Source organism: Bos javanicus, chromosome 5, assembly GCF_032452875.1.
Source record: "Bos javanicus breed banteng chromosome 5, ARS-OSU_banteng_1.0, whole genome shotgun sequence".
In the NCBI taxonomy this organism is placed as follows: Eukaryota; Metazoa; Chordata; class Mammalia; order Artiodactyla; family Bovidae; genus Bos; species Bos javanicus.
In genome coordinates, this window is record NC_083872.1 from 113,228,386 (window position 1) to 113,256,145 (window position 27,760).

Here is a 27,760-nt window from a genome sequence, read left to right on the forward strand (position 1 = left end):
CTCTGAGAAGTTAATTCCCTACCAAAAGCCCTAGGATAGCATACAGATTATCCTCAACACTAGCTGGGGCAGTGGTAGCTCTTGTCTAGAATCCTGCTCTTACAGAGGCCCGGGATGGGCAGGACAGTGGTCACTTTTAAGCAGGGTGGAGTGGGAGGGGGGAGACTGGGAGAGTCAGGCAATGCAGGGGACTGGGCCAAGGTCACCAGCTAATGCGGAAAGTTCATCAGAAAAGAAGATGAACTTTTATTCAGCACTTGCTCTGAGCTAAATATTTGTTAGATCTTCTATATACATATATCTTACTTAGTTTCGCAGCAGGCTTTGAGGTATAGATATCGAAACTGAATCTCAGAGAAGGTAAGTGTCTCAGGGTCACGTTACTAGTTAGCGATGGAGCATATTTGAACCGAGGTCTGTGTGACTCCAAAAATAGTACCACTCAGACTTGGGAATCCCTGTAACAAGCCTGGCTTAAACCACTCTCTGCTTTCTTCCCAATTCTTGCAAGCTGCCTCATCCTTCATACGACTGGCCCTGGAACTGAAGGCTAGGTTCTGCAGTGGCCTGAGGTATGTATTGTCCCAAGGGGCCAAGTGTCCTTCTTGACTGGACAAGTGGAAATTTCTGACTGGTGTGGTTTAGTTGTAGGACTGTGGAGGGATTGACACAGTGTCAGAATTGCTCAGCACCTGATGGTATGAGGTGGATGGGCTTCTCTAGCTTTTACTTATCTGGTTCTGATAAGACTCTCATTCCATGCGATACTCAGAAGGGCACCTTTTAGCAGCGAAACTGGAAGGGCTCTTAGAGATCATTTGTCTAACTCTCATTTTACAGACCAGGAAGCTGAGGCCCTCACAGGGTAACTGATGCCGTGCCCATCAAGAGGGTCATGTCCTGTTTGCTGCCAGGCCAGCAATTCCAGAGGAGAGGCTCTCTTATACAGAGTAGAGAGGTTGCTGCTTTAATCTCTTTCATTAGGTTTCTGGAGCAGCCTTCCCATTTCTGACTTGCTACCTGTTTCTGCATTTGCTTGGCAGATTCCACTTGTTACTGCCTACAGTCCTCAAGGTAACCTCAGTGGAGTATCTAGCCCTCCTTCCATATCTCTGGATAGAACAACTGATGTTCAGGAGAGAATACAGGGATCCACCTAGGTTCAGATTCACAGTTTTGGATGTTTGTAATTCTCCTGAATCACCCATTTTGGGTTCAACAGTTTCCCCTTTTTCTAGTACTTGCTAGCCCCTTCCTGACCCAGGAGCACATTCTGTTTATATGTTTTATTAATTTGGAGCTTAGTAGCTCACTTTGACTTATTTTTTTCAGGAAATTTTTCGTGAATACCTATATGGGCCAAGTGACTAAGTTACACCTGTGGGCAGCAGGTTCCATATTTACTTTTCACAGCCACCTCCAGACCTTCGACCTTCTCTACCAGGGCCATGATTAGAATTTCCTTGGTCTCTGGTACAAAGCAGTGGTGCCTCAGTACCTGGCAGAGATAATGCTGTCCCAGCCAGAGTAGCAATGTCCTCTCTCTTTTTCTGCCTTCCTCTCCTCCCACTAAGTCACTCAGCCCTGAATCAGGTGTGTTCCAGTTTCCTGTACTACATGTGCATCAGCCTCTTCTCAGCTCCAGAGAAGACTGGACCACCTTCCCAAGAAGGTAAGATGCTGTAGTTTGACCACTTATGACATCCATGGTAGTGTCTTAGTGTCTGGATGTCTTGCTGATTGGCTGAGTCATAAGTCAGTACAGTAATAAGAAATCTTTGCCTAAAGCTACCCAGAAGAACCATGGAATCATGGAACGATGGACCTATAAGCTGCTTCCTAGGGAGGGAGGTGAGATAATAGATCAGCTCTCTGCCTATCCAGGTGTGGTCTGGCCTGCATAGGGAATGGCGTGATGACTTCTGCCCTGGTGGCAGCCACATCACAGCAGCCTCTTGTGCTTACCAGCACCAGTCCCCTGCTGCTGGCCAGTTCTCTCTCTTGACTGGATAGGAGGAGCCCCACTTCTGCCTCCTCAGACCCTGAGACCCAGATATCTTGTTGTATCTCGGGGCACCAGGAAGAGCAGCCAACCTTACTTACATGCAGACTGCATCTTTCTTTTACATTTCAGGAGAAAGGGCAGGTGGGTGTGCGAGGCTCAAGGATATTAATTTTGTTATGATCACAATGATCATAGTGTGCTTTGGTGGAAAAAGCAATAAACTTAGAATTAGGAAACCTGACCTGATTGCTGCCATGTCTCAGTGGCACATTCCATCTCACGCTCTACTTGGCTATAGGCGCATTGCATTGGCAGGATGGACCCTTTCATGTGACCTCTAACTTGGCCCCCTGCTTTCAGTTTCTCATCCTCCAACCAGTCTTCACCGACTGCTGGAGGGTCTATCCAAAAGCCAAGTCGACGTCTCAACTCCCTATGTCAACATCTCAACTCCCCTGGCCTTCAGCAGTCATCTCCAATCAGCAGTCTATCAGGCATTGTTTGACAGTGATGGAGTTTTCTCTGGTCTGTCTGTGGTGAAATTTGGAAAGTAGGGTAATGTAGTGAATTTTCCATGAAGTTGAGTTTATTCAAAACTTAAGCTCTTGAGGTCCTTTTCTTTCATATTCTTTTGGTATTCAAATGTTCTTTCTTGTAAGAAACAGAAGTTTCATAAGAAATGTAGGAATCTGCCCTCAGGTTAAAATCCACATTCTATACTCCTTGTTCAAGGTCTTTCACAGGCTACCTACAAATTACATCACCCAGTTCCTAAACCCTTGATACTCCACATCTTTTCACTGATGGTCCAGTCACATTGAACTCCTTGCCGCCCCCTAAACATGACGTCCTCTTGTCCTTCCAGGCTGCTGAACACCTTGCTTCCTGGCTTGGCAAACCTCTTCTCTCCTTTCTCTGCCTGATTTCTGTTCACCGTTCACGGTTCCCTCCTCTTTGAGCTTGCCCTCCCCATCGCAGGTGGCATGAGTCACTCTCTTCCACACTTGAACATGGCACTGATCACATGTCCTGCAATTATCTGTCTCATTATCTATTTTTTTCCCACCAGCTGCCAGCTCCAGGAGGTAGGGCCTGTGTGTCATAGCCTGGCCTAGAATAGCCACTCAGTGGACATTGTCAAGTGGATGAATGTATCCAAGTCCTTCCACATGTTACCTTCAGTCTTTCCTGAGAGACTAAGAGAGGGAGAAGAGACTGATTGCCTTTTCTCCTGTGTGTATCCTTGCTGTCCTGTGCAGTACTCTGTATGTACAGACACGCATGTGACCGTTACCTGCTCTCCTTTGTCCTTTGTGTGATTTTCTCCGGCCTGTTCCCTCCCCAGAGCTCTGTGCAGTGTCTGAGCTCCTGCAGCACGGGCTGCCCCAGATAAGCAGCAGGGGCCCTGAAAGCCTTGCTCTCCTGTCGGATCGCCAGTACGTGGAGGAAGCTGCTCGCCAGAGACAGTACTGCATCCTGCTCCTCTTCTACCTGGCCTACATTCACGAGGACAGGTCAGTGCTCAGAGCTGGTGACTGACAGTTGGTTCTGGAAGCTACATCTGTAGCCAGGTTCAGTTCAATAACTATTTACAGAGGCATCCTCTCCAGGCCTGGTGCTGAGCACTGGGGACATGGAGATAAGTGAAAAATGGCATGTATTCCTGAGGGGCTCACAGTTTGGAGAGACAGGTAGTCTCAGGAGTGAAGGACAGAGCCTCGAATGCTGATGAGAATTCCTTGATATCCCTGAGGGTGTTGTTTATGCACCAAAAAAAAAAGTCACTAGTTTACTTTGGTTTTAAGAATTACTGTACAATTTATTAAAATTTAAAATCAAAGTACTATTTTTCATTAAGCTTTTAAAAAATTATTGAGGTAAAGTTTACATAGCTAAGTTAACCATTTTAAAGAGGACAACTCAGTGGCATTGAGTATATTCACAGTGTTGTGCAACCACCATCTCTGTCTAGTTCCAAAACATTTCCATCACTCCAAAGTAAAGCCTCTTATCCTTTAAGCAGTCACTCCCCTTTCCTTCTGCTCAGCTTCTGGCAACTTGCATTCTGTCTCTATGGACTTATCTATTCTGAACATTTCTGGTAGATGTGGTCGTATGTATGTGATCTTTTGCACCTGCTCCTTCCACTGAGCATAATGTTTTCAAGATTCATCCAGTAAACGTAATGTTTGCAGCAGGAATTGGTACTTCATTCTTTTTCATGGCTGAATACCATTGTGTGTATACACTACAGTTTGTTTATTCCTTCATTCATTGATGGGCATTTGGGCTGTTTCTACCTTTTGGTTATTATGAATAGTAATGCTGTGAATATGTGTCTACATGTGTTTGTTTGAGTACTTGTTTTCTATTCCTTTTCTGTATACACCAGGTTTAGAATTGAGGAGTCATATGGTAATACTATGGGTAACATTTTGAGGAACTTGCAAACTGTTTTCCAGAGGAGCTGCAGCCCCACCAGCAATGTTTGAGCAAGGGTTCCGGTTTCTCCATGTCCTTGTCAAGACTTGTCCATCTTTTTGATTATAGCCATCCTAGTGGTTATGAAGTGGTTTTTGCATTGTGGTTTTGATTTTGTTCAGTCCAGTCGCTCAGTCATGTCCGACTCTTTGTGACCTCGTGGACTGCAGCACGCCAGGCTTCCCTGTCCATCACCAAATCCTGCAGCTTGCTCAAACTCATGTCCATTGAGTCGGTGATACCATCCAACCATCTTATCCTCTGTCATCCCCTTCTCCTGCCTTCAGTCTTTCCCAGCATCAGGGTCTTTTCCAATGAGTCAGTTCTTCACATCAGGCAGCCAAAGTACTGGAGCTTCAACTTCAGCATCAGTCGTTCCAGTGATCAAGGTTGATTTCCTTTAGGATTGACTGATGTGATCTCCTTGCAGTCCAAGGCACTCTCAAGAGTCTTCTCCAACACCACAGTTCAAAAGCATCAATTCTCTGGCACTCAGATTTCTTTATGGTCCAACTCTCAAAACCATACATGACTACTGGAAAAACCATAGCTTTGATTATACAGACCTTTGTTGGCAAAGTAATGTCTCTGCTTTGAATACACTGTCTAGGTTTGTCATAGATTTTCTTTCAAGGAGCAAGTGTCTTTTAATTTAAATTTTGATTAAATCTAATTAAAGAAATTTTGGGGGGATGAAATTTGTCTATTTTTTCTGTTGTCATTTGTTGTTGAGCATCTTCATGTGCTTGTTGGCCATTTGTATATCTTCTTTGGAGAAATGTCTGTTCAAATCTTTTGTCTAGTTTTGATTCAGATTGTTTGAGTGTTTTTGTTGTTGAGTTTTAGGAGTTATCTATATATTCTGGATATTATTCTTTATTAGATTTGCAAATAATTTCTACCATTCTGTGGGTTGCCTTTTTACTCTGTTGATAGTGGTTTTGGATGCACAAACTTTTAAAACTTTCATAAAGTCCAGTTTATTTTTTTCTTTTATTGCCTGTGTTTTTGGTGTCATAACCAATAATTCATTGCCAAATTCAATGTCATGAAACTTTTGCCTTATGTTTTGTTCTAAAATTTTTTTTATAGGTTTAAGTCTTTCATTTAAGTGTGTTTATATTTGGGGTTAATTTTTTTCTATCATGTTAGGTAAGATTCTAACTTCATTCTTTTGTATGTGGAAATCCAGTTTTCCAGTGCCATTTGTTGAAAAGACTGTCCTTTCCCCACTGAATGGTGTTGGCACCCTTGTTGAAAATCATTTGACCATATGTATGATGGTACAATACTATTAACTAAACTTTATTCAGATTTCACCAGTTTTCGTGTACTGTCCTTTTCTGTTCTAGGATACAATCCAGGATACCACATTGCATTTAGTATTACCTATTTTAAAATGTTTATCAGAGTCTTAATCTGATAGGTGAGACATACCCATGGTAGAAAATTTAAAAAGCATAAAAGGACATGTAGTGAAGTTGGTCTCCTCCTCATCCCCATCTTCCTTGCATGTACAAGTGTAGAAATCTCCCTTCCCCAGAAAGGAGCCCATTGAACACACAAATGTTTAGTGATAAATATGAGAAGAGAAGGGTGAACTGGCGTCAGAGCAGGGCCTCCTGAACCCCCAAAGTAGCACCCTTCTTTTTAACACTGCTGGTCCAGCTGCCTGATGCTTTACCTTCTAGGTGTGAGTGAGGAGTCTCTGTCCTCTAACAGATCCTTGCACAAAGCAGAGAACTATGTGCTGTGCATGTGTGACAGTGCTTTGTTAAGTATGTACAGCACCCTCTTTGTGCAAGATGTCATTAGGCTGTGGACATGCTGGGACAGAAGGGCAGAGGGAGGGTGTGGCCAGGCGGGACAGCCATCTCTGCCTTTTTCACTCAGACTGTCCTTGGTTGACAGGTTTGTCTCAAAGACGAAGTTATTCATGGCTGTGCAAAGCTTCCTCCTATCTCTGCAGGACCAGGGTGAACGCCCTCCACTCGTGGTCTTCAGAGCTTCTATCTATCTGCTTGCAATCTGCCAGGACAAAGATGATGCCTTAGATGAGGTATGGACCAAAACACCTGGGGCTTTTCCTCCTTCTCCTGCTCCTCTTCATCATGGTTCCTCGGAAGACTGTTTTGGTGTATATATAGAGATGCTGGGTGGCAGAGAGACAGTGTGTGTTAGGGGACTAGAGGGAGACAAAGTGCTGACACATACAGAGCTTGTGTAACTTAGTCAGTTCTCTCATCAGTTCTGGGAGGTAGAGATTACTGTTTTTATTTTATTGATAAGAAAATCAAGACTTAAGGACTTCCCGCAAAGTCCAGTGGTCAAGACTCCATGCTTCCACTAAAGGGGGTATGGGTTTGATCCCTAGTTAGAAAAGAAGGATCCTGCATGCTGTGGACCTAAGTTAATTAGGTCCTAATTAACCTAAGTTATAAAGGTCAATTAGGTTAAAGGCTGTTTTCTTAGTACCGCCTCTGGTTTGTGCAAGAGGAAAAAGGTGTGAGATGTCTACAGATAACAGTTTATGAAACAAAATGTATTGCTGAAACCTACATCATTGTTAGCCAGGCTGCTCTTGGATTACTTTGATAAGGTTATATGTTACAGGTTTTCTCCCTCCAGCTTGTTTATAAACTCTTAGGGCTGGAGCAATCATTTCACAATATATACATTTATCAGATGATTATGTTATATCTCTTAAACTTGAAAGTCCCTCAGTCGTGTCCAACTGTTTGTGACTGGACTATACAAGCTGGAATTCTGGAGTGGGTAGCTGTTCCCTTCTCCTGGGGATCTTTCCAACTCAGGGATTGAACCCAGGTCTTGCGCATTGCAGGAGGATTCTTAACCAGCTGAGCTACAAGGGAAGCCCATACCTGAGCTATCAGGGAAACCTTAAACTTATACAATGTTATATGTTAATAATGTCTCAATCCTGGAATGTGAAGTCAAGTGGGCCTTAGAAAGCATCACTACGAACAAAGCTAGTGGAGGTGATGGAATTCCAGTTGAGCTATTTCAAATCCTAAAAGATGATGCTGTGAAAGTGCTTCAGTCAATATGTCAGCAAATTTGGAAAACTCAGCAGTGGCCACAGGACTGGAAAAGGTCAGTTTTCATTCCAATCCCAAAGAAAGGCAATGCCAAAGAATGCTCAAACTACCGCACAATTGCACTCATCTCACATGCTAGTGAAGTAATGCTCAAAATTCTCCAAGCCAGGCCTCAGCAATACATGAACCGTGAACTTCCAGATGTTCAAGCTGGTTTTAAAAAAGGCAGAGGAACCAGAGATCAAATTGCCAACATCTGCTGGATCATCGAAAAAGCAAGAGAGTTCCAGAAAAATGTCTATTTCTGCTTTATTGACTATGCCAAAGCCTTTGACTGTGTGGATCACAATAAACTGTGGAAAATTCTGGAAGAGATGGGAATACCAGACCACCTGACCTGCCTTTTGAGAAACCTATATGCAGATCAGGAAACAACAGTTAGAACTGGACATGGAACAACAGACTGGTTCCAAATAGGAAAAGGAGTACGTCAAGGCTGTATATTGTCACCCTGCTTATTTAACTTCTATGCAGAGTACATCATGAGAAATGCTGGGCTGGAAGAAGCACAAGCTGGAATCAAGATTGCCAGGAGAAATGTCAATAACCTCAGATATGCAGATGACACCACCCTTATGGCAGAAAGTGAAGAGGAACTAAAAAGCCTCTTGATGAAAGTGAAAGAGGAGAGTGAAAAAGTTGGCTTAAAGTTCAGCATTCAGAAAATGAAGATCATGGCATCCGGTCCCATCACTTCATGGGAAATAGATGGGGAAACAGTGGAAACAGTGTCTTTTATTTTTGGGGGCTCCAAAATCACTGCAGATGGTGATTGCAGCCGTGAAATTAAAAGACGCTTACTCCTTGGAAGGAAAGTTATGACCAACCTAGATAGCATATTCAAAAGCAGAGACATTACTTTGCCAACAAAGGTCCGTCTAGTCAAGGCTATGGCTTTTCCAGTGGTCATGTATGAATGTGAGAGTAGAACTGTGAAGAAAGCTGAGCGCCAAAGAATTGATGCTTTTGAACTGTGGTGTTGGAGAAGACTCTCGAGAGTCCCTTGGACTGCAAGGAGATCCAACCAGTCCGTTCTAAAGGAGATCAGCCCTGGGATTTCTTTGGAAGGAATGATGCTAAAGCTGAAACTCCAGTACTCTGGCCACCTCATGTGACGAGTTGGACTCATTGGAGAAGACTCTGATGCTTAGAGGGATTGGGGGCAGGAGGAGAAGGGGATGACAGAGGATGAGATGGCTGGATAGCATCAGTGACTCGATGGACATGAGTTTGGGTGAACTCTGGGAGTTGGTGATGGACAGGGAGGCCTGGAGTGCTGCAATTCATGAAGTCGCAAAGAGCTGGACACGACTGAGAGACTGAACTGAACTGAAAACTAGGAAAAAAGACTTAATAGTGTTTAAATGGCAATACTCAAATTGTTCTATAGATTCAATATAATCTTGATCAAAATTCTAGTTGCCTTCTTTTTTTTTTCCTTGTCTTGAAATGGACAAGCTGATCCTAAAATTTATTTGGAAATGAAAGGGACCCAAAGTAGCCAAAATAATTTTGAAAAAGAAGATCAGGTTTGGAGGACTCACACTTCTTCATTTCAAACTTACTACAAAGATAGAGTAATCAAGACAGTGTGGTTCTAAATATGTCTAGGAGAGACATCCAGATCAACCGAATAGAGTTGAGAGTCCAAAAATAAACCCAGAGGGGATTCCCTGTCTGTTCAGTGGTTAGAACTCAGCATTTTCACTGCCGGGACCTGGGTTCCATCTCTGGTGGAAGAATTAAGGTCCCTCAGGTCAAAATTGAAAACAAACAAAAACCCCGAAAATAAACCCATATATTTTTATAAGAACAACAAGACAATTCAGCACAGGAAAAACTGCCTTTTTAATAAATAGTGTTGGAATCAGTTGCATATCTACATGCAACAGAATGGAGCTGGACCCTTAGCTCATATCATACACAGAAATGAACTCAAAATGGATGAAAGACCCAAGTGAAGAGTCAAAACTATGGAGCGTAAAATCAGGAGAGTAACATGCTCAGGAATTTGAGCTTTGTTATATGTGCAGCAGGGAAGAGAGAGGTTTAGTAAATGGTTTAACACACCTGCTCTTTGCTGTCTCTGTGCCAGGCCCTGTGCCCTCAGACAGCTGAAGTCTAGTGTGGTAGGTAGACACATCCACGCTGACAGTTGTGACACACTGTGCTAAGTGTCATTATAGAGTGGGGTTTCTCAGCCACGGCACTGGTGACATTTTGCACAGTCTTTTCAGTGGGAGGCTGTTCTGTGCATTGCAGGATATTTAGCAGGATTCCTGTTTTCTCACACTAGGTGCCACTAGCACTCTCCCAATCAAGACAGTCAACAATCTAGACAGTCTAGACATTTTTACATGTCCCTTGGGGAGTGAAATCACCCGAGTTGAGGGCCACTGTTACAGGGTAAGCACAGTGAGGTTTTCTTTTCGCTGGAGGGTGCCAGTGAAAATAACCTGGACCCCTGAGAAGCCAGTACATTTTTTCCCAGTTACATCTTGGCTGTCTCTATTTGTTGGGGATTGGAGTCTCTTGGGCCCTCTACAAGGTGTATTTATCCTCTTTATTCTTTGCCTCCAGGCTGTGGTTGGTGCCATCAGAAAATTCCTAGAGGACACCCCAGACCTGCACCGAGTCTACACCCACCATCCGCTCCTGCTCAGGTTGTTCCTGCTGCATCCAGAGCTGATGAGGAGGTTTGGGCACCATGTCCTGGAACTTTGGTTCTCCTGGGAAGAGAGCAGCTATGAGGAGCTGGACAGTGTCCCGTCTGCCGGGCAGCCCACCCTTCCCGCCAGCGTAGCAGCCCTGTTTCACATACTTAGGAGCAGCCCCAGCATCCTACTCATTTTGCTAGTAGGTGACCACTTGCTCATTTCTACAGTCAGAGGTGGTGGGAGCTGGGAGCTGGTTTCCTGAGGTCAGGAGGCCCTTGAAGCTGCTTCTACCCAACTCTGGACTTATCACTGTTTCCATGTTAGTAGGAGGTCTTTTCAGCTGGCAGGTGCCTGGTAAATGCATACCCTTTCCTAAGTCTGATGGATGTCTGCTCACTGAGAGATATGTGCCCCTCTAGTCCCCAGAGGATATACCTCTGAAATGCTGACCTTTGTCACCATTCCCTCTCACCTCCCTGTCTTAAGTATATTCTGTTAGCAAGGGTTTGATGTCACAGGGGACCCCTGGGGCATGTAGTGGCAGATGTCTGATTGGCAAAGGGACTCAGCCTCTTTTCTGTCATAACTCTCAAGATAATGTTAAACGTGCAACACTCTTCTTTGGGCATACCCAGAATTTTTTTTATCAGGAGTTTATTGCATATTCCAATGATTTTTTTGTGTGAAGTAAGACATTCCTATAATTTCTGTCAGGTTCATCAGTTAGATAAGGAAGCTACTTGTTTGCAGTTTCTCACACACTGGCTTTAATTCCATCTATTTTTATTTATTATTATAGAGATAACTGCTATAATATATATTTTTTAAAAGTAAATTATTTACACAGTTGACAATTTGTATATAGTGACCAATTAATGTGACTAGTGGCAGATCCCAAACTGCCACTGTGGTTTAGAACCCCTGCCTTCAATGCCAGTTCACTTACTTGCCCCCTGTCCCTTAGTCCTAGAAGAATGACACAGCCCTTTAGAGGAGAGTGGGTGTTCTTTTGATATTCTTATCATCAATAAATATGATTTCCTAATTTTATTGGAGTGACTATGGTGGAAATAACACCTGCATATTGTATATCTCACATCCTTAGTCACCTTCTGTCCATATTCACACTCACACGTACACACCCCCACTCAGACTTAAATCTTCACCCTCTGTCCCTGAGGTCTGTCATTTTGTGAAATCTCACATGTGTTGATTTGATAGGGGCCACATTCATGCTTTGGCTCAAATTCTTCCTTGGATAGGAAGAAAAGAGAATAAGGAATGGGTTAAAAATAAACCATTAATGCATAAGGAAAGAAAACAAGATAGGACACAGAGTAGCCATGGACAGAGCTAAGATGCTGGATTTTCTGTGCCAGATAAAGTATTCAGGGTCAGTTCCTCACACGTAAGTATTTATAAACCTTTGCTGACCTGTTGAGTTAGGGATCTGAATAGATCTAAGTCTTTCAAAAAAGAAAAAATTCAGATCTTCTGAGGAAGATACTAATCATAGTATCTTATTTTTTTCTTTTTAAACAGATTAAGAAATAGTTTTGGAAAGATTTGCCCAAGGTCACAAGAGCTAAGATTAAAACCCAGGTTTTGATTCCCTATTGTTTTTTCCAGTAAACTGAGCTAAATCTAAGGACAAGAGAGAAACCAGCCCTGACTCAGGGTTTCATCTAATAGGAGAGCTGTTTGTTTGAGCACAGGGAAGAATTAGACCTAGTTCCTGGCCCATGGGCCAGTGAGGGACTCAGATATAACAAACACCTAACAACTGAAAGAAGTCTTCTCTAAGCTTTGGTTTCTTCATGTCTAAAATGGAGATAACATGGGGATAAATGAAAGAATATATAGGCGCACTTGTGGTATGCTGTACACAGTAGACTATCATTCACTGATTCCTGACTGACTCTGAACCAGATAAAGAATCTTAATCTCAGAAAGGCTTATTGAGGGTCTTCCCTTGTAGTCCATTGGTTAAGAATCTGCCTTCCAATGCAAGGGACACAGGTTTGAACCCTGCTTGAGCAACTAAAATCCCACATTCCACCTGACAACTAAGCCACAACAAAGACATGACACAGCCTAATAAATAAACAGTTTTTTAAAAAAGAAGGAAGACTTATTGAATTCTGAAGGTCATATAGCTAACAAAGGTCATGACCATGACCGGAGCCTAAATTAATGAGTTTTTTACTAAATTATATCCTAGAAACATAAGTGTTAAGAAAGAAGAGCAAGGAACAACTTTGTTGTTTGTTCACATGTATAATTCCTACCATTGCTTCCCAGCTTCTAGCTGCAGGAGGGGAATGAGTCTAAAAATATGTGTTGGTACCAATTTCTGTTTCTGATGTGGGTAATTAACAGCTGAAAACAAAGCTGTTAATTGCCACTCTTACCAACGGGTAGTCTTTCACGTGGGTTGTTTGTATGTAAAAAACCGTGATGTCATAGAAGCTCTGTTTGTTCCCTGCTTGGGCCGTGTCCCTCTGGTCAGCCCAGTCCCAGAGAGTTCTGGACGACTCTGGACAGGAGAGGCTTCAGAGGGGGCCATGCTCCACCCAGAGCCTCCTCACTCACCTATAGGGTGGGGTGCACCCTTTCCCCTGGCATTCATCACAGCTGCCAAATATCTAAGTAGCCCCCTTCCTTTGGCACTTTTAACATTCACTAACTTAGGTTTCTAAGAGACCAGCTTTGGCAGTCAGGCAGCCATGTGCTGGTGAAGGAGCAGAACTAGGAAACTAGTTTGGCTGTGGGTCCTGTGACCTTAGACAAATCACACCTCATCTGGCTTCAGCCTCATACTCTATAAAGTAAAAAGGTTGATGGAAATGAACTGAAATTCCCTTTAGCCTTATTCTGAGAGCCTCTCCTTCCAGAGATGTTTTCTGAGTCTCTGTGTGTATGTGTATGTGCATGCTATGTCCAACTCTTTGCAACCCCATGGACAAGCTCCTCTGTCCGTGGAATTTTCTAGACAGTAATACTGGAGTGGGTTGCCATTTCCTACTCCAGGGGATCTTCCCAACCAAATCCCTACAAGGTAACAAAGATGAAGCCAACCTCATCCCTGCCCTTCCTTAAATCATAGTGGCTATAGAATTTATAATGCCCCTGCTTTCTTGACTGGCAAACTAGTTAATCTGTCCCAGTTTGCTGCTTTGAATAACTGGAGTGACACCTACTAGGAAGAGTTATGAAGATACAGATAATGTATAAACATGTAACTACAGTTTAAACACAGAACAATACCTGACATTATTAGGTCCTGATTGAGTGATTGCTATTGATGTTGTCAATAAAAATTAATCAACAGTCTATCTCAGAAGGAAATGGCAAATTTATTTGAGCCAACCCGAGAATTATAATCTGCTAGACAGTCTTTCAGAAATCTCTGAGGGGAATTCCCTGGCAGTCCAGTGGTTAGGACTCGGCTTCCACTGTAGGGAGCACAGGTTCCATGCCTGGTCCAGGAACTAAGATCTTGAAAACCATGTGGTGTGGCCAAAAAGATAAATTAAGAAAGTAAAATAAAAAGCTCCAAGGACTGTCCTGCCCATAAGAGGTCAAAGCACAGTGATTTAAGTTTTTGAGACAAATGGTTAAATGACATATTATTGATCATTTACACAATTTAAATCTATACATACAAAGGTAGTAGTGGATCACAGGTCATCATGGTCCCTTGCAGAGTTAGGAAGGAAGTTATCCCCTAAAGACTTACGAGTTGTGACCCTTGATGAGATTGAGAAAGAATGTTACCTCCTAAAGAGGTCTGGTTAATTCAGATGCACAATACACACTAAAAGGGGAGGAAGAGGCCCAAGCTAGCAAAGAAAAATTTTATGTTTAAATGTTTCTCATTGTACCATAAAATATGAATTATTTCATCAGTATTATAGTTGTTTCTCTGGCAGCTGTGGGGGTTTTTAGAGAGCCAAGCACAGACACCCCCGTGCTACCCAGTGATCAGCACATCTGGGTTTGTCTGGCTGGTAGCCTGTAATCATGGTTCTGTGTGTCAGGAGCTAGGAGTCTGTGTGTGACACTGGTTTCGTGGCACTCAGCCCCCTCTGCCCTTTCAAAAGGAATTGGCCTGTTTGAGCTGGAAGGTGACAGGAACTCTCAATGGGATAGTCTCTGGTGTAGCTTTTGCTGACTTCCCCTTTAACATATACTTATTAACTCTGAAAGCAAATAAAAAGCAATGTTCTTTCCAGCCTTCTGAAACCAAGGCCTTTACTCCTTGGGGCAGAAATAGCCAGATGCCATGGTGGAGACGGGGCCTGATCTGGTCCTTGCTTCTCTTCCTGTGTCCTGAATCTGTCCTAACCCATCCTGTGCTTGCCCTGTGACATCTCCACCCCCACCCCCTTAGTAGAAAGATCTCTGGGCTTGGGGTTGGGAGTATGTTAGTCACTCAGTCATGTCTGACTCTTTGTGATCTAAGTCCTATCCTTGGGACTGTAGCCTGTCAAGTTCCTCTGTCCATTGGATTCTCCAGGCAATGATACTGAAGTGGGTAGCCATTCCCTTCTCCAGGGGAATCTTCCTGACCCAGGGTCTTCTGCATTGTAGGCAGATTCTTTACCATCTGAGCCACCAGGGATTCAAATCCTAATTGTGCCACTTACTAGTTTATGTGGGCTTTGGCACATCACACAATCTCTCTGAGCCTCTGTTTTTTTCCATTTAGGATGGACTTGTTTGACAGGATGATGTATGGTAGGTCCGGAGTAAGTGCTTCCTTCCCCAGGTTCTGTGACAGCATCATTTGGGGCCCTTCTCCAGCCCCTCTTCTTCACTGCTCAACTGTCCCCAACTATAATGCCCTCTGAGCTCTGGCTTCCTTCTCTCCTGCTCAGGACCTCATCTGTTCCAGTCCCATGGACATAGCCCGCAAGGTACTGATCGTCCTGAAGACCTTTCTGAGGAGGAATGAAGATGTCCAAGTGGGCGGTCTCATCCGAGGCCACTTCCTGATGATCCTACAGCATCTGCTGGTGGAGCATGGGTCCTCCCCCTCAGGAGGTCAGCCTGTAGCTGCTGGAGGCATGTTTAGACCTGAGGGAAGGTCATGCAGGAATGGGCAGCTCTACTGTGATGAGGTCTGCTCTGGGAGAGAGAATTGGCATTTTCTCTGCAAAAGAAAAGTCAGGCCAATGGGGCATTAAGCGAGAAATTTTTATCTCCTTCCTCTTGTGGGAGAGTGGGTACTCAACATACTTGTTTGTGTGTGTCTGTGTGTGTGTCTGTGGTTTGAGTGTGCTTATGTTTCATGTCTGCATGGGTGGGTGTGTTTGATGCATGCATGCCTATCCCCACCCTGCGAAGCATGTGCTCAGAGCTATTTGTCACAAGAATGGCAGCCCCTAGTTGGGAAGAAAGAAGCGGTAAATGTTGGGGAGGTGTAGGATGCAGCAACAGCCAGCAGGGGCAAGGGAGGGGGCGGATCTGTGATGGATTGGAGCTCCTGGTGAGATCTAAAAGGATGGTTTCCAAATCCGGAATGGGACTCCCTGGAGTCACAGAAGCTTGATATTTGGTATAGTGTGAAAGGCTGGGATTAGTCTGTTTTTTTTCCTACTCTTAGAAAGTTGAACTTTTAAATTTTCAAGCAATTAAGAGGAAGTGGGTGGAGAACTATGGCTCATTTGGTTCATTTCTGTTGAGGACGGGGTTTTGGAGGCATGTTTAAGGGGATCTCAGTTCAGTTCAGTTCAGTTGCTCAGTCGTGTCCGACTCTTTGCGACCTCATGAACCACAGCATGCCAGGCCTCCCTGTCTATCACCAACTCCCGGAGTTTACCCAAACTCATGTCCGTTGAGTTGGTGATGCCATCCAACCATCTCATCCTCTGTCATCCCCTTCTCCTCCTGCCCTCAATCTTTCCCAGCATCAGGGTCTTTTCCAATGAGTCAGCTCTTCACATCAGGTGGCCAAAGTACTGGAGTTTCAGCTTCAACATCAGTCCTTCCAGTAAACACCCAGGACTGATCTCCTTTAGGATGGACTGGTTGGATCTCCTTGCAGTCCAAGGGACTCTCAAGAGTCTTCTCCAACACCACAGTTCAAAAGCATCAATTCTTCTGCGCTCAGCTTTCTTTATAGTCCAACTCTTGCATCCATACATGACTATTGGAAAAACCATAGCCTTGACTAGACGGACTTTTGACAAAGTAATGTCTCTGCTTTTTAATATACTGTCTAGGTTGGTCATAACTTTCCTTCCAAGGAGTAAGAGTCTTTTAATTTCATGGCTACAGTCACCATCTGCAGTGATTTTGGAGTCCAAAAAAATAAAGACTGACACTGTTTCCACTGTTTCCCCATCTACTTGCCGTGAAGTGATGGGACCAGATGCCATGATCTTAGTTTTCTGAATGTTGAGCTTTAAGCCAACTTTTTCACTCTCTTCTTTCACTTTCATCGAGAGGCTCTTTAGTTCTTCTTCACTTTCTGCCATAAGATTGGTGTCATCTGCATATCTGAGGTTATTGATATTTCTCCCAGCAATCTTGATTCCAGCTTGTGCTTCATCCAGTCTGGCATTTCACATGATATGTATTCTGCATAGAAGTTAAATAAGCAGGGTGACAATATACAGCTTTGACATACTCCTTTTCCTATTTGGAACCAGTCTGTTGTTCATGTCCAGTTCTAACTGTTGCTTCCTGACCTGCATACAGTTATCTCAAGAGGCAGGTCAAGTGGTCTGGTATTCCCATCTCTTCCAGAATTTTCCACAGTTTACTGTGATCCACACAGTCAAAGGCTTTGACATAGTCAATAAAGCAGAAATAGATGTTTTTCTGGAACTCTTGCTTTTTCGATGATCCAGTGGTTATTGGCAATTTGATCTCTGGTTCCTCTGCCTTTTCTAAAACCAGCTTGAACATCTGGAAGTTCACGGTTCATGTATTGCTGAAGCCTGGCTTGGAGAATTTTGAACAGTACTTTATTACTGTATGAGATGAGTGCAATTGTGCAGTAGTTTGAGCGTTCTTTGGCATTGCCTTTCTTTGGGATTGGAATGAAAACTGACCTTTTCGAGTCCTGTGGCCACTGCTGAGTTTTCCAAATTTGCTGGCATATTGAGTACAGCACTTTCACAGCATCATCTTTTAGGATTTGAAATAGCTCAACTGGAATTCCATCCCCATCCACTAGCTTTGTTTGTAGTGATGCTTCCTAAGGCCCACTTGACTTCACATTCCAGGATGTCTGGCTCTAGATGAGTGATCACACCATCGTGATTATCTGGGCCGTGAAGATCTTTTTTGTATAGTTCTTCTGTGTATTCTCTTCTCTGTGCCACCTCTTCTTAATATCTTCTGCTAAGGGGATCTGGAGGAGCTGAATCCTTCCTTTTCAGGGAAGGAGAAGCCACAACTAACTGATAATAGTGTTTAAGAATCATGAGAAAAAAAAAAAGAATCATGAGATATCTTGGAAACCCATAGTGGAAAGACTTTGAGCCTTGGATTCAGATTTGAGTTCAAGTCCTGGCCCTGCCAGTGGCTGTGGGACCTGGGAGATGTCATTTAGCCTCTCTGGGCCTCAGTTTTCTTAACTATAAAATAGAAATGACAGTCCCTGCTTCCCATGATTTTAAAGAGGATTAAGTGAGATAATGAATTCTCTTACCCAACCCAGAGTTGGCACTCAGTCTGTCAGTTGCCCCTTTTCCAAATAAAGAAGACAGGAAATAGGGGTAAAGCCCAATGAACTATTTACCGCTGGTTGGGTGGTGGTGGTGATCTGTCTGTAAGTTCCCCTGACCAGCTCTCCTTGTTCCTAACAGCCTCTGGGAACTTGCCTTTGCTGTTGAACCTCCTCTCCTTAGTGCAGCTGAGGAACGAGTCAGAGCAAGAACTGGACAGCATGGCCATGAAGCTGCTTCACCAAGGTGCTCTGGTTGCTTGGAACAGTGCCTGAGGGCCCAGGGCTGGGTGGGCTGTGGGTCGGCCCTCATAGCACTGGCCTTGCTCCTTTCTTCCACCCTTTCACCTTTTGGAAGAAGCTGGTGGGTCAGTCTATTCCTGTGGGCTTCTCTCTCTTTTTTTGAGTAAGAAGGTTTATTGCAGGGCCATGCAAGAATGGGGACTCATGCCCCCCACAACCCCAGACTCCCCGAAGGATTTCAACATAGCATTTTTAAAGGCAACGTGAGGGAGGAGGGTTGCAGGGTATGTAATCAACTAACGCACAGTCCTCTGACTGGTTGATTGCCTATGGGCTTCTTGATAAAGGACCTTCCAGATCTTCTGCTCGTTCTCTGGGAATGTTAGGAAAACAAAAACCAAAACAAATCACTGCGACAAGCTCCAGAATCAAGAAGGCCTGATTTTGTTCTCAGCTTAGTCACTAGGTATGCAACCTTGGGCAACCTCTAGCCTTTGTGAGCCTTTGGTTCCTCAGAAGTAAGATAACAGTGTGTACTGATTTAGGGTTGATGTAAGGAGTAACTTTAAATGTAGAATGCCACAAGGTGCTTGACACAGAGTAGGCCTTCAGTGGGTACTGTCTGTGTATCCTTCATTTTTCCTGGCACAAGCTCTGTTCTCCACCTCACCCTGCAGCTGACTCAGGATCTAATGATCCAGTTCACAGATCTCTAGGCCTTTTTTCTCCCCATACCCCAAAGCTTATTAGGATCTTTTATTGCTCGCTGATGCAGCCACCAGTTCATAGGCAGCACCCTCAGGAAGATTTGTTGAGGAAAGCTTGAAATTATTAGGAAAAATGATGTGTCTCCAGTCCCTGTGGAGTGTCGTGTCCTCTGGCCACAGGGTAGTATGGTTTTTCCCTGCCTGGAGCCCAGATCTCCTCATGAGAAGATCAGTGTCCAGCCTGGCCTGGTGCTGGTCATTGCCTGCCTGTCTTATCAGGCGGCACTCAGCCAGGAGGGAGGTTTGTGTGTGACAAAAACAGCTGTCAAAAGGGCCTCTAATAGGAAGACATAACAGACTGAAACATATATGTGAAATGAGTATATATTTACATATAACCCTTGAATAGTTTTATTTGAGAGCATTGAGAGTAGAAGACTGTAGTTCAAGGGTGGGGCTATGGTTGGGAGGGGCCTGGTTGTCTGGTTGATCATGAGCCATGTAAAGTCAAGTGTGATATGGCTGCCAAAAAAGTGAATGGAGACTTAGGTAGGTTTATATCTAGGATGGTGGGGGCAGGGGAGCAAGGTCTGGTAATTCCCAGGAGGAAAGGGTTGTGCTCTGTAGATGTCTACCCCACAGTGTTGTAACCACTCTGATGAGGCAGGCGGAGTAGAGGAGGCATTTAACCTTGCTTTGAGAGATTAAGGGAGAATTCATGAGGGAGGTGAACTTTGAGCTGAATCTTGATTGCTGAATCGGAGGAAAGGTGTTAGCTAGATGGAGGTGGTATGAGAGAGAGAATGTGGCAAGTTTAGGGAACTGCACATCGATAGCTACAGACCTCCCCTGGGAAGGTGGTGAGTGCCTGTTGCTGGAAGAATTCAGAGACTTGATCGTCTTTCTGCTGATGGTGGCAAGTTGGCCTACATAACCTCTGCAGACTCTGCAACCTGGAGTCTGGTTGGCACAAGTGCTGTCAGAGGCTGCCTTTTGACTTCCTAAACTTGTGCAGTCTATTCGTACATGCACCTGGGGGTGCTTGCCTGATGTTTGTTCTGATGGAGAGTGTGAACATGTCTTTGGGTTTGTCACTGCTTCTTTCCATTGGCAGTAACATCAGGGACACTTGGTTTGTTCTTGATCCCTAAGACTGACATCTGAAATTAGCCGGTTGAGGGGCATTAGCTGTAAGAAGTGTGAGTGCTAAGCACTGGGGCTCCCGAGGACTCTGATCTCTTGCAGTGAGCAAGCTGTGTGGGACATGCAGCCCCGCTGACTCGGACATCCTTCAGCCCTCCTTCAACTTCCTGTACTGCAGCCTTCACCAGACCACACTGGGCAGTCAGAGAAGAGGTACTGGGGCCCGAGCTGGCAGAGTGAAGAGGAAGGGAGGGTGCTGGGCAGTGCCTGTGGCTCTTGCTGCCCTGTTCTTCCATCTTAAAAAAAATAAATAAAGGTGTGTGTGGCTGGAACAAATGGTCATAAGGTCCTTTCTGGTTCTGATAACCTTTGCTTCCAAAACGAAGCTCAGACCCTTAGAGCCTCCCAGGTGACCCTTTTGTTCATTCACAGAGCATATGTGGAGCACCTTCTGGGTACTAATTGAGCACTACCTGCTCTTCCCAACCCTCTGCAGCCGCTGCAGTGCTTCTGAGCAGCACGGCCCTGATAGAGCTTCTGGAGAAGATGCTGGCGCTAACCTGGGCTGAGGAGGGCTCTCCCAGGACCGGGCTCCTCTGCTCCGCCTGGCTGCTCACTGCCTCCTTCTCTGCCCAGCAGCACAAAGGCAGTCTTCAGGTTAGTTTCTAACCCCTGTAGCTTTGGGTCATGGGTGTCACTCAAAGGAACGATGAAGATCCGAGTTCTGGTCTCAGCTCTGTGGCTTATTACCTATGTAACCTTAGTAAGGTATTTACCTCTTTGAGCTTCAGTTTCCTTGCCTACAAAACAGGAGAGTAACATGCAAGCCTGTTGTCAGGTTGATTTACATTGATCCATTTAGCACACGTGGATCACCTACATGCCAGGCAGTACTTTAGGAACAGAGGAATAAAAAATGAATACAGTATACACCCCACACTTGGGGAACTTGTGTTGTAATCTTTAAGCAAAGCCTTGAAAGGTAAGTATTTTGTGCCAGGCAAAGGGGAGAGCATGCTAGGCAAAGAGAATGAGATGAGCACAGGCCTGAAGCTGTGCAAGTTTAAGACATGATTTATGTATTTGAAGAGTGGTGAGCTATCGCATTGCAGGGTGTAGGGAGTGGACTGTCCAGCTGAACGGGAAGGCAGAATCCAGCCCGTGATCTTGAAGTGGTAGGTGGTAAGCTGTGACGTGCCATACACATGGGAGCTGTCACGTGACTGTTGGAGAAGGCGATGAGGGAATGGCGGTGCCATGGACTTACCCACAGCACCTCCTTTCCTCTCAGCTCCTCCCCCTTGTATGACCTTGGCATCCTTGTGCCCTGCATGGGCTCCTGTGTGGGCTGCCCCACTTTTGAGTGTTTACCCTAAGGCTGGCTACTCCTGGTGGATGTAAACCATTGCCTAGCCCTTGAGGTACCCTCACTGTGCCCAGTTCTGTGCCAACCTAATGCCAGGCAAACACTCACTGGTATAGAATTGAAGTGAGTCTTAAAATTTTGGCTTCTAGACTTTCAGTAAACTGGCAGATCTACAGTATAGCAGATCCTCAGGTAGTTTCCAGTGGGGTCAACTTGGGATAGGAACCTCTCCTGCTTTTCTCTGTTGGGCCCACCCCTGCCCCTGCAGTCACCTGCCTGGATGGAAGCCTGCACCATGTCATCAGTTCTGCCCTGGCCCTCAGCTCACACCCAGCCAATCACCTAACTGCCTCTCCTCCAAGTCCTCCCCTCTGCCCTCGTTCAGGCCTGATCATTTATCCTCACCACCAAGGTGGCCTGTTGACAATCTGCTGGCCCCAGCCTCTCCGTCCCCCTGCCTCTCTATCCCCACGGCACTGTCTATCCACTCTTGCCCTCTGGCCACTCTCCTTCAGCACCTTTCTGTTCTCTTTGTGGCTGCTGAGACCCTTCCTACTAGGCCCCTCTGCAGCCTTACTTCCTGTCATTCTGCCCTCCTCTTCAGAGCACGTGCTTGCTCTTTTCCCAGTTCACTGTGCTCTTTCACATCTCCATACCTTGTTTTGTTTGATTCTGGTTGATTTTTAGTAGCTGTTATTTTTTGGACGGCTTTAGATTTACCAAAAAATTGAGCAGATAGCACAGAACTTGCACACAGCTTCCTCTACTAACAGATTAGTATGGCATCTCAATATCTTTATACAAGTTGGTTCTTCTGCCTAGAACCTGCCAATTCCACCAGCCAGCAAGCATTTTTGAGGAATTGCTTTGTGGAAAACTGTGATAGATCCAAGTGGAGGAGAAGCTGCCTGAAGGCAGCTCATGTTCTGGGTAAGGAGAGCAGAGCACACTCACAGCTTTGAGCCTGTTGCCTAAACTAACCCCTCAGTTTGGTCACTGCTTTGACGTCAAAGAGCTCATTCACAGCACTGATCCTCAGCTGTTCTTCACAATGGCTCTGGCAGGAGTGAAAGCAGGTGGTACTGTTCCTGTTTCACAGGTGAAGGACGTAAGACAGGCTGAGAGAGGTTCAGGGCAGTGACTTGTCCACAGCCGTGGCAAGTGGCAGAGCCAGGATTTTGAATCTGGGCCATCTGACTCCAGGTCTGAGTTAGGTGGATGGTGGGCTGAGATAGAGATGGACCTACAGATAATGCCAGGATCAGTTCCTCCCTGGTGCAGATGCTTTCTGAGGATGGGGGAAATTTGGGAGAAGCAGAGTTCTCCAGGTCTGGGCTTGATTTTCCTCCTCAAGCTCCTAAATCCAGGTGAGGTTCACAAGACCCTATGTGGCCTTTTCTGTCCTTCTGGGTATGTGTATGAGATATTGTGGCAGGTTATTTTCTCCCCAGGCTCCCAGAAAGTGGGGGTTATGCCTTTACCCCATGCTCTGCCAGGTTCATCAGACATTGTCCGTGGAACTGGACCAAGTACTGAAGGCCCTCAGCGTCCCGAAGAAAAAGGCTGCACTGCTGTCAGGTGTGGGGCCAAGGGCCTCCAGCAGGGAGAAGAAAAACCTTTCCCCTATATCCTGAGATGGGACCACCCCGCCCCCCAGACCAGCCTGTGGTCACCCCACTATATCTCCATGGTCTTCCCCCTGTAACAGAGCTGGGCACAGGGAGGTGGGGAATGAGACAGGAACTGGGTGTAAGGAGTTTCCTACTTTCAGCTGCCATCTTACGCTTCCTGCGGACAGCCCTGCAACAAAACTTCTCCTCTGCCCTGGTTGCCCTACGGCCCTCAGGGGCCCAGTCACCGCCAGCCCCTGAGGACACTGTCCTAGCTCCACTGGGAACATCACAAGTGCTGTCCCTGGTCATCGGACTGCAGAACCTCCTGGTGCAGGTAAGGCCCTTGTCAAGTGGGACCCTGGCAGTGGAGCCTGCTTCTCCCAGGATGACGGCAGGAAGGGGTAACTGCCTGTCAAGATCCTGGTATTCCCACCAAGGCCTGGAGAGTAGATTGATTGGTTTTAAAGTTACAGTGACAGAAACAAAACTCAAAATTGTCTCATAACTGAGAAGTCCAGGGGCCAAAACTGGCTTTAGGCACATCTGGGATCCCAGAGGCTCAGACAGTGTCATCAGAGCTCTTATCTCTCTGTCTCCTGGCTCTGCATTTCTCTCAGCTTTCTTCTCATGGGATGGCAGGATAACCTAGAGCAGCTCTTGGCCTATATCCTTCTGGCAGAAAGAAAGTTTCTCTTTCTCAGTAGCCCCCAGAATTGAGTCTCATGAGCCTGGCTTGGTAATGTGCTAGTCACTCTGCTTGAAACATGGGGTGCTCTGATTGGCCTGGCTTGTGCCTGTCCTGTGGAGAAGGCAGTGGCACCCCACTCCAGTACTCTTGCCTGGAAAATCCCATGGACGGAGGAACCTGGGGGGCTGCAGTCCACGGGGTCCCTGAGGGTCAGACACGACTGAGCGACTTCACTTTCAGTTTTCACTCTCATGCATTGGAGAAGGAAATGGCAACCCACTCCAGTGTTCTTGCCTGGAGAATCCCAGGGACGGGGGAGCCTGGTGGGCTGCTGTCTATGGGGTTGCACAGAGTCGGACACCACTGAAGTGACTTAGCAGCAGTGCCTCTCCTGAAGGATGGTGCATATGGTCAGCTCTCCGTAACTCACATGGACTGAACATAAGAGAGGAGTGTTTCTGCAAAATAAAATTGTTCTCAGAAGAAGGAGGAATAGATCCTGGACAAGCAAAAACTGGCCAATATTGAGTACCTGGGAAAAAGTTGGAAGTGCCCAACTCTTAACTGGTTAAGAGTTAAATTTTGATTGGAGAAGGAGAAAGGACACAAGGCCTAGACTTAGGGGTTGTTAGGGAGAATGTATCCCCTGTTATGCATTTCATTAAGATATTCACCACTTTTTTGTGCTAACTCAGTGCTTAGCACTCGTTAGATACTCTGTACCCATATCTCATCAAACCCTTTTAGCAACCCAAGGAATCTTTTTATCCCCACTTAGCAAAAGTAAGTAACCTTGGCCAGGATCCTGCAGATGGTAAGTAGCCAAGCAAGTATTCAAACCCAGATCTGCCTCATAACTTAACCTCCAGGTTGCTCTGTTCCAAAGGACAGCATGAGGAGAACATAGGATTTTTTTTGTTGGTGTGTTACATTAAAAAAAAATCAGTCTTATTGAGATATAACTTACATGTAGTAAAATTCACTGATGTAAGTGTAATTAGATGAGTTTTGACAAATCTATACAGTTCTGTGAAGACCACCACAATCATGGTATAGGTTTCCAGCACCACAGAAAGCTCCCGTGTATTGCTCTGTAATCAGTCCCCTCCCCATCCCCGACCCTGGGCAAACACTGATCTGCTTTCTGGCACTACAGTTGTACCATTTCTAGAATTCCATGTAAATGAAATCATACATTATGTTGCCTTGTGTGTCTGTCTGCTTCAACTTAGCTTAATGCTTTTGAAATTCATTCATACTGTTGTATCAGTACTTCATTTCTATATATTGGTGAGTAGTGGCCTAATATGTGGCTATACCACAATTTGTTTATCCATTTACCTACTGCTTCCCTAGTGGCTCATATGGTAGAGTCTGGCTGCAATGTGGGCGACCTGGGCTCGATCTCTGGGTCGGGAAGATCCCCTGGAGAAGGAAATAGCAACCTACTTCAGTATTCTTGCCTGGAAAATTCCATGGATGGAGGAGCCTAGCGGGCTGCAGTCCACGGGCCCACAAAGAGTTGGACATGACTGAGCGACTTACACCACTGATACCTATTTGGGACTTCCAGACTTTTGGTTGTTATGAATAAAGACTGAAGTACAAGTCTTTGTGTGAATATCCATTTTTACTTCTCTTGGGTAAAATACCTAGGAGTGGGATTGCTGGGTCAAATGACATATTAGTTTTCTGTTGCTGTGTATCTACATACCACAAACGTAATTGCTTAACACAGCACGCACTCGTTATCTGACAATTCTTTATGTTGGAAGTCTGGGTGGGCTTAACCAGGTTCTTCACTTAAGAGTCTCACAACGCTGAAATCAAGTTATTGCTCAGGCTGGGTGCTTATCTGGGAGATCAAGGAAAGAAACACTTCTTTCTCAGTTTGGTGTGGGGGGTGCTCTTTCATCTCTTTAAGGTTGCCCCTATTCTGTCTTACATGGCCCCTCTATCCTCTAACCAGCCAATGCATGTTGAGTCCTTCTCACACTTCCAGTCTCTCTGGTTCTTCTGCCACTAGCCAAAGAAAACTCTGCTTTTAACCCACCTCCCAGAATATTGGAAATAAAAGCAAAAATAAACAAATGGGACCTAATTAAACTTAAAAGCTTCTGCACAACAAAGGAAACTATTAGCAAGGTGAAAAGGCAGCCTTCAGAATGGGAGAAAATAATAGCAAATGAAGCAACGGACAAACAACTAATCTCAGAAATATACAAGCAACTCCTACAGCTCAACTCCAGAAAAATAAATGACCCAATCAAAAAATGGGCCAAAGAACTAAAGAGACATTTCTCCAAAGAAGACATACAGATGGCTAACAAACACATGAAAAGATGCTCAACATCACTCATTATCAGAGAAATGCAAATCAAAACCACTATGAGGTACCATTTCACGCCAGTCAGAATGGCTGCGATCCAAAAGTCTACAAGCAATAAATGCTGGAGAGGGTGTGGAGAAAAGGGAACTCTCTTACACTGTTGGTGGGAATGCAAACTAGTACAGCCACTATGGAGAACAGTGTGGAGATTCCTTAAAAAACTGGAAATAGAACTGCCTTATGATCCAGCAATCCTACTGCTGGGCATACACACTGAGGAAACCAGAAGGGAAAGAGACACGTGTACCCCAATGTTCATCGCAGCACTGTTTATAATAGCCAAGACATGGAAGCAACCTAGATGCCCATCAGCAGATGAATGGATAAGAAAGCTATGGTACATATACACAATGGAGTATTACTCAGCCATTAAAAAGAATACATTTGAATCAGTTCTAATGAGATGGATGAAACTGGAACCTATTATACAGAGTGAAGCAAGCCAGAAAGAAAAACACCAATACAGTATACAAACACATATATATGGAATTTAGAAAGATGGTAACAATAACCCTGTGTACGAGACAGCAAAAGAGACACCGATGTATAGATCAGTCTTATGGACTCTGTGGGAGAGGGAGAGGGTGGGGAGATTTGGGAGAATAGCATTGAAACATGTATAATATCATGTATGAAACGAGTCGCCAGTCCAGGTTCGATGCACGATACTGGATGCTTGGGGCTGGTGCACTGGGACGACCCAGAGGGAGGGTGGGGGGGTAGGGAGGAGGGTTCAGGATGGGGAACATGGGTATACCTGTGGCGGATTCATTTCGATATTTGGCAAAACTAATACAATATTGTAAAGTTTAAAAATAAAAAAAAAGAAAATAAAATAAAAAAGAAAACTCTGCTTTTAGAGAACTGGTGTGATCAGATTGGACCAACCCAAACAATCTCCCTCTTGCCATATAATGTAACCTAATCACAGGAGTAACATCTGGGAGCAAAGGTGATGGGACCATCTTAAAATTCTGCCTACAACATATGGTAAGTGTATGTCTATAAGAAACCATCAAACTATTTTCCAAAGCAGCTGCACCATTTCGCCTTCCCATCAGGGGTGCACAAGAATTCTAGTTGCTTCACATTTTTGCTAATACTTAGTATTTATTGTCAGTCACAATTAGCTATTGGTGAGCATGTGGTGTTATCTCAAGGTGATTTTAATTTGCATTTCCTTAATGACTAGTGATAATAAGGTCTTTTCATGTGCTTATTAGAGCATAAAATTTTGTTTGGTAAAAGGTTCTGCTTTAAGAAAAAACCTACCAGCGCTGACTTAGATAAACTGCAGGGCTCTTACAGCATCTGTAATTTGTGAATTGCTTGAGGGGCCCCAGGGCCCACTCTTTTCTTTAACAAAACAGTCTGTCAAACGTTGGTAAATCATCAGTATACACACTGTGATGTGTGTGTGAGTGAGAGGTGAAACTAACAAACGTCTTGATTTTCTACAGAGCCACATCCCCAATCTGAAATCCAGTTGTTTTGAAAACCAAATGTTTTTTCTTGGTTGGCAGCGAAATCTGATGTGTATGTCTTCGGGTTTTGTTGTTTCTTTGCAGAAGGACCCTCTGTTGTCCCACGCCTGTGTTGGCTGCCTGGAGGCCTTGCTTGACTATGTGCATGCCCGGAGCCCAGACGTTGGTACAAACCCTCCCCCTTCTC

The 27,760-nt window shown here is 44.9% G+C and overlaps 1 protein-coding gene across 2 annotated transcripts in view; it reads left to right on the forward strand.

Moving 5' to 3' along the window:
- MEI1 (meiotic double-stranded break formation protein 1) overlaps positions 1-27,760 on the forward strand; it is a 57,622-nt gene that overhangs the window by 25,441 nt on the left and 4,421 nt on the right. Inside the window, exons 16-27 of one of the 2 annotated variants that reach the window (XM_061418674.1) lie at positions 512-572; positions 1,575-1,672; positions 3,351-3,519; positions 6,398-6,545; positions 10,186-10,461; positions 15,143-15,308; positions 18,083-18,187; positions 20,136-20,246; positions 20,530-20,690; positions 22,896-22,977; positions 23,171-23,346; positions 25,057-25,308. In XM_061418674.1, coding sequence (XP_061274658.1) covers positions 512-572; positions 1,575-1,672; positions 3,351-3,519; positions 6,398-6,545; positions 10,186-10,461; positions 15,143-15,308; positions 18,083-18,187; positions 20,136-20,246; positions 20,530-20,690; positions 22,896-22,977; positions 23,171-23,346; positions 25,057-25,071 — 1,568 coding nt within the window. In that variant the 3' untranslated portion in view covers positions 25,072-25,308. Of the gene's footprint in view, positions 1-511; positions 573-1,574; positions 1,673-3,350; positions 3,520-6,397; positions 6,546-10,185; positions 10,462-15,142; positions 15,309-18,082; positions 18,188-20,135; positions 20,247-20,529; positions 20,691-22,895; positions 22,978-23,170; positions 23,347-25,056; positions 25,309-27,657; positions 27,740-27,760 lie in introns of those variants that run through there. The other variant, XM_061418673.1, reaches the window with a different exon arrangement.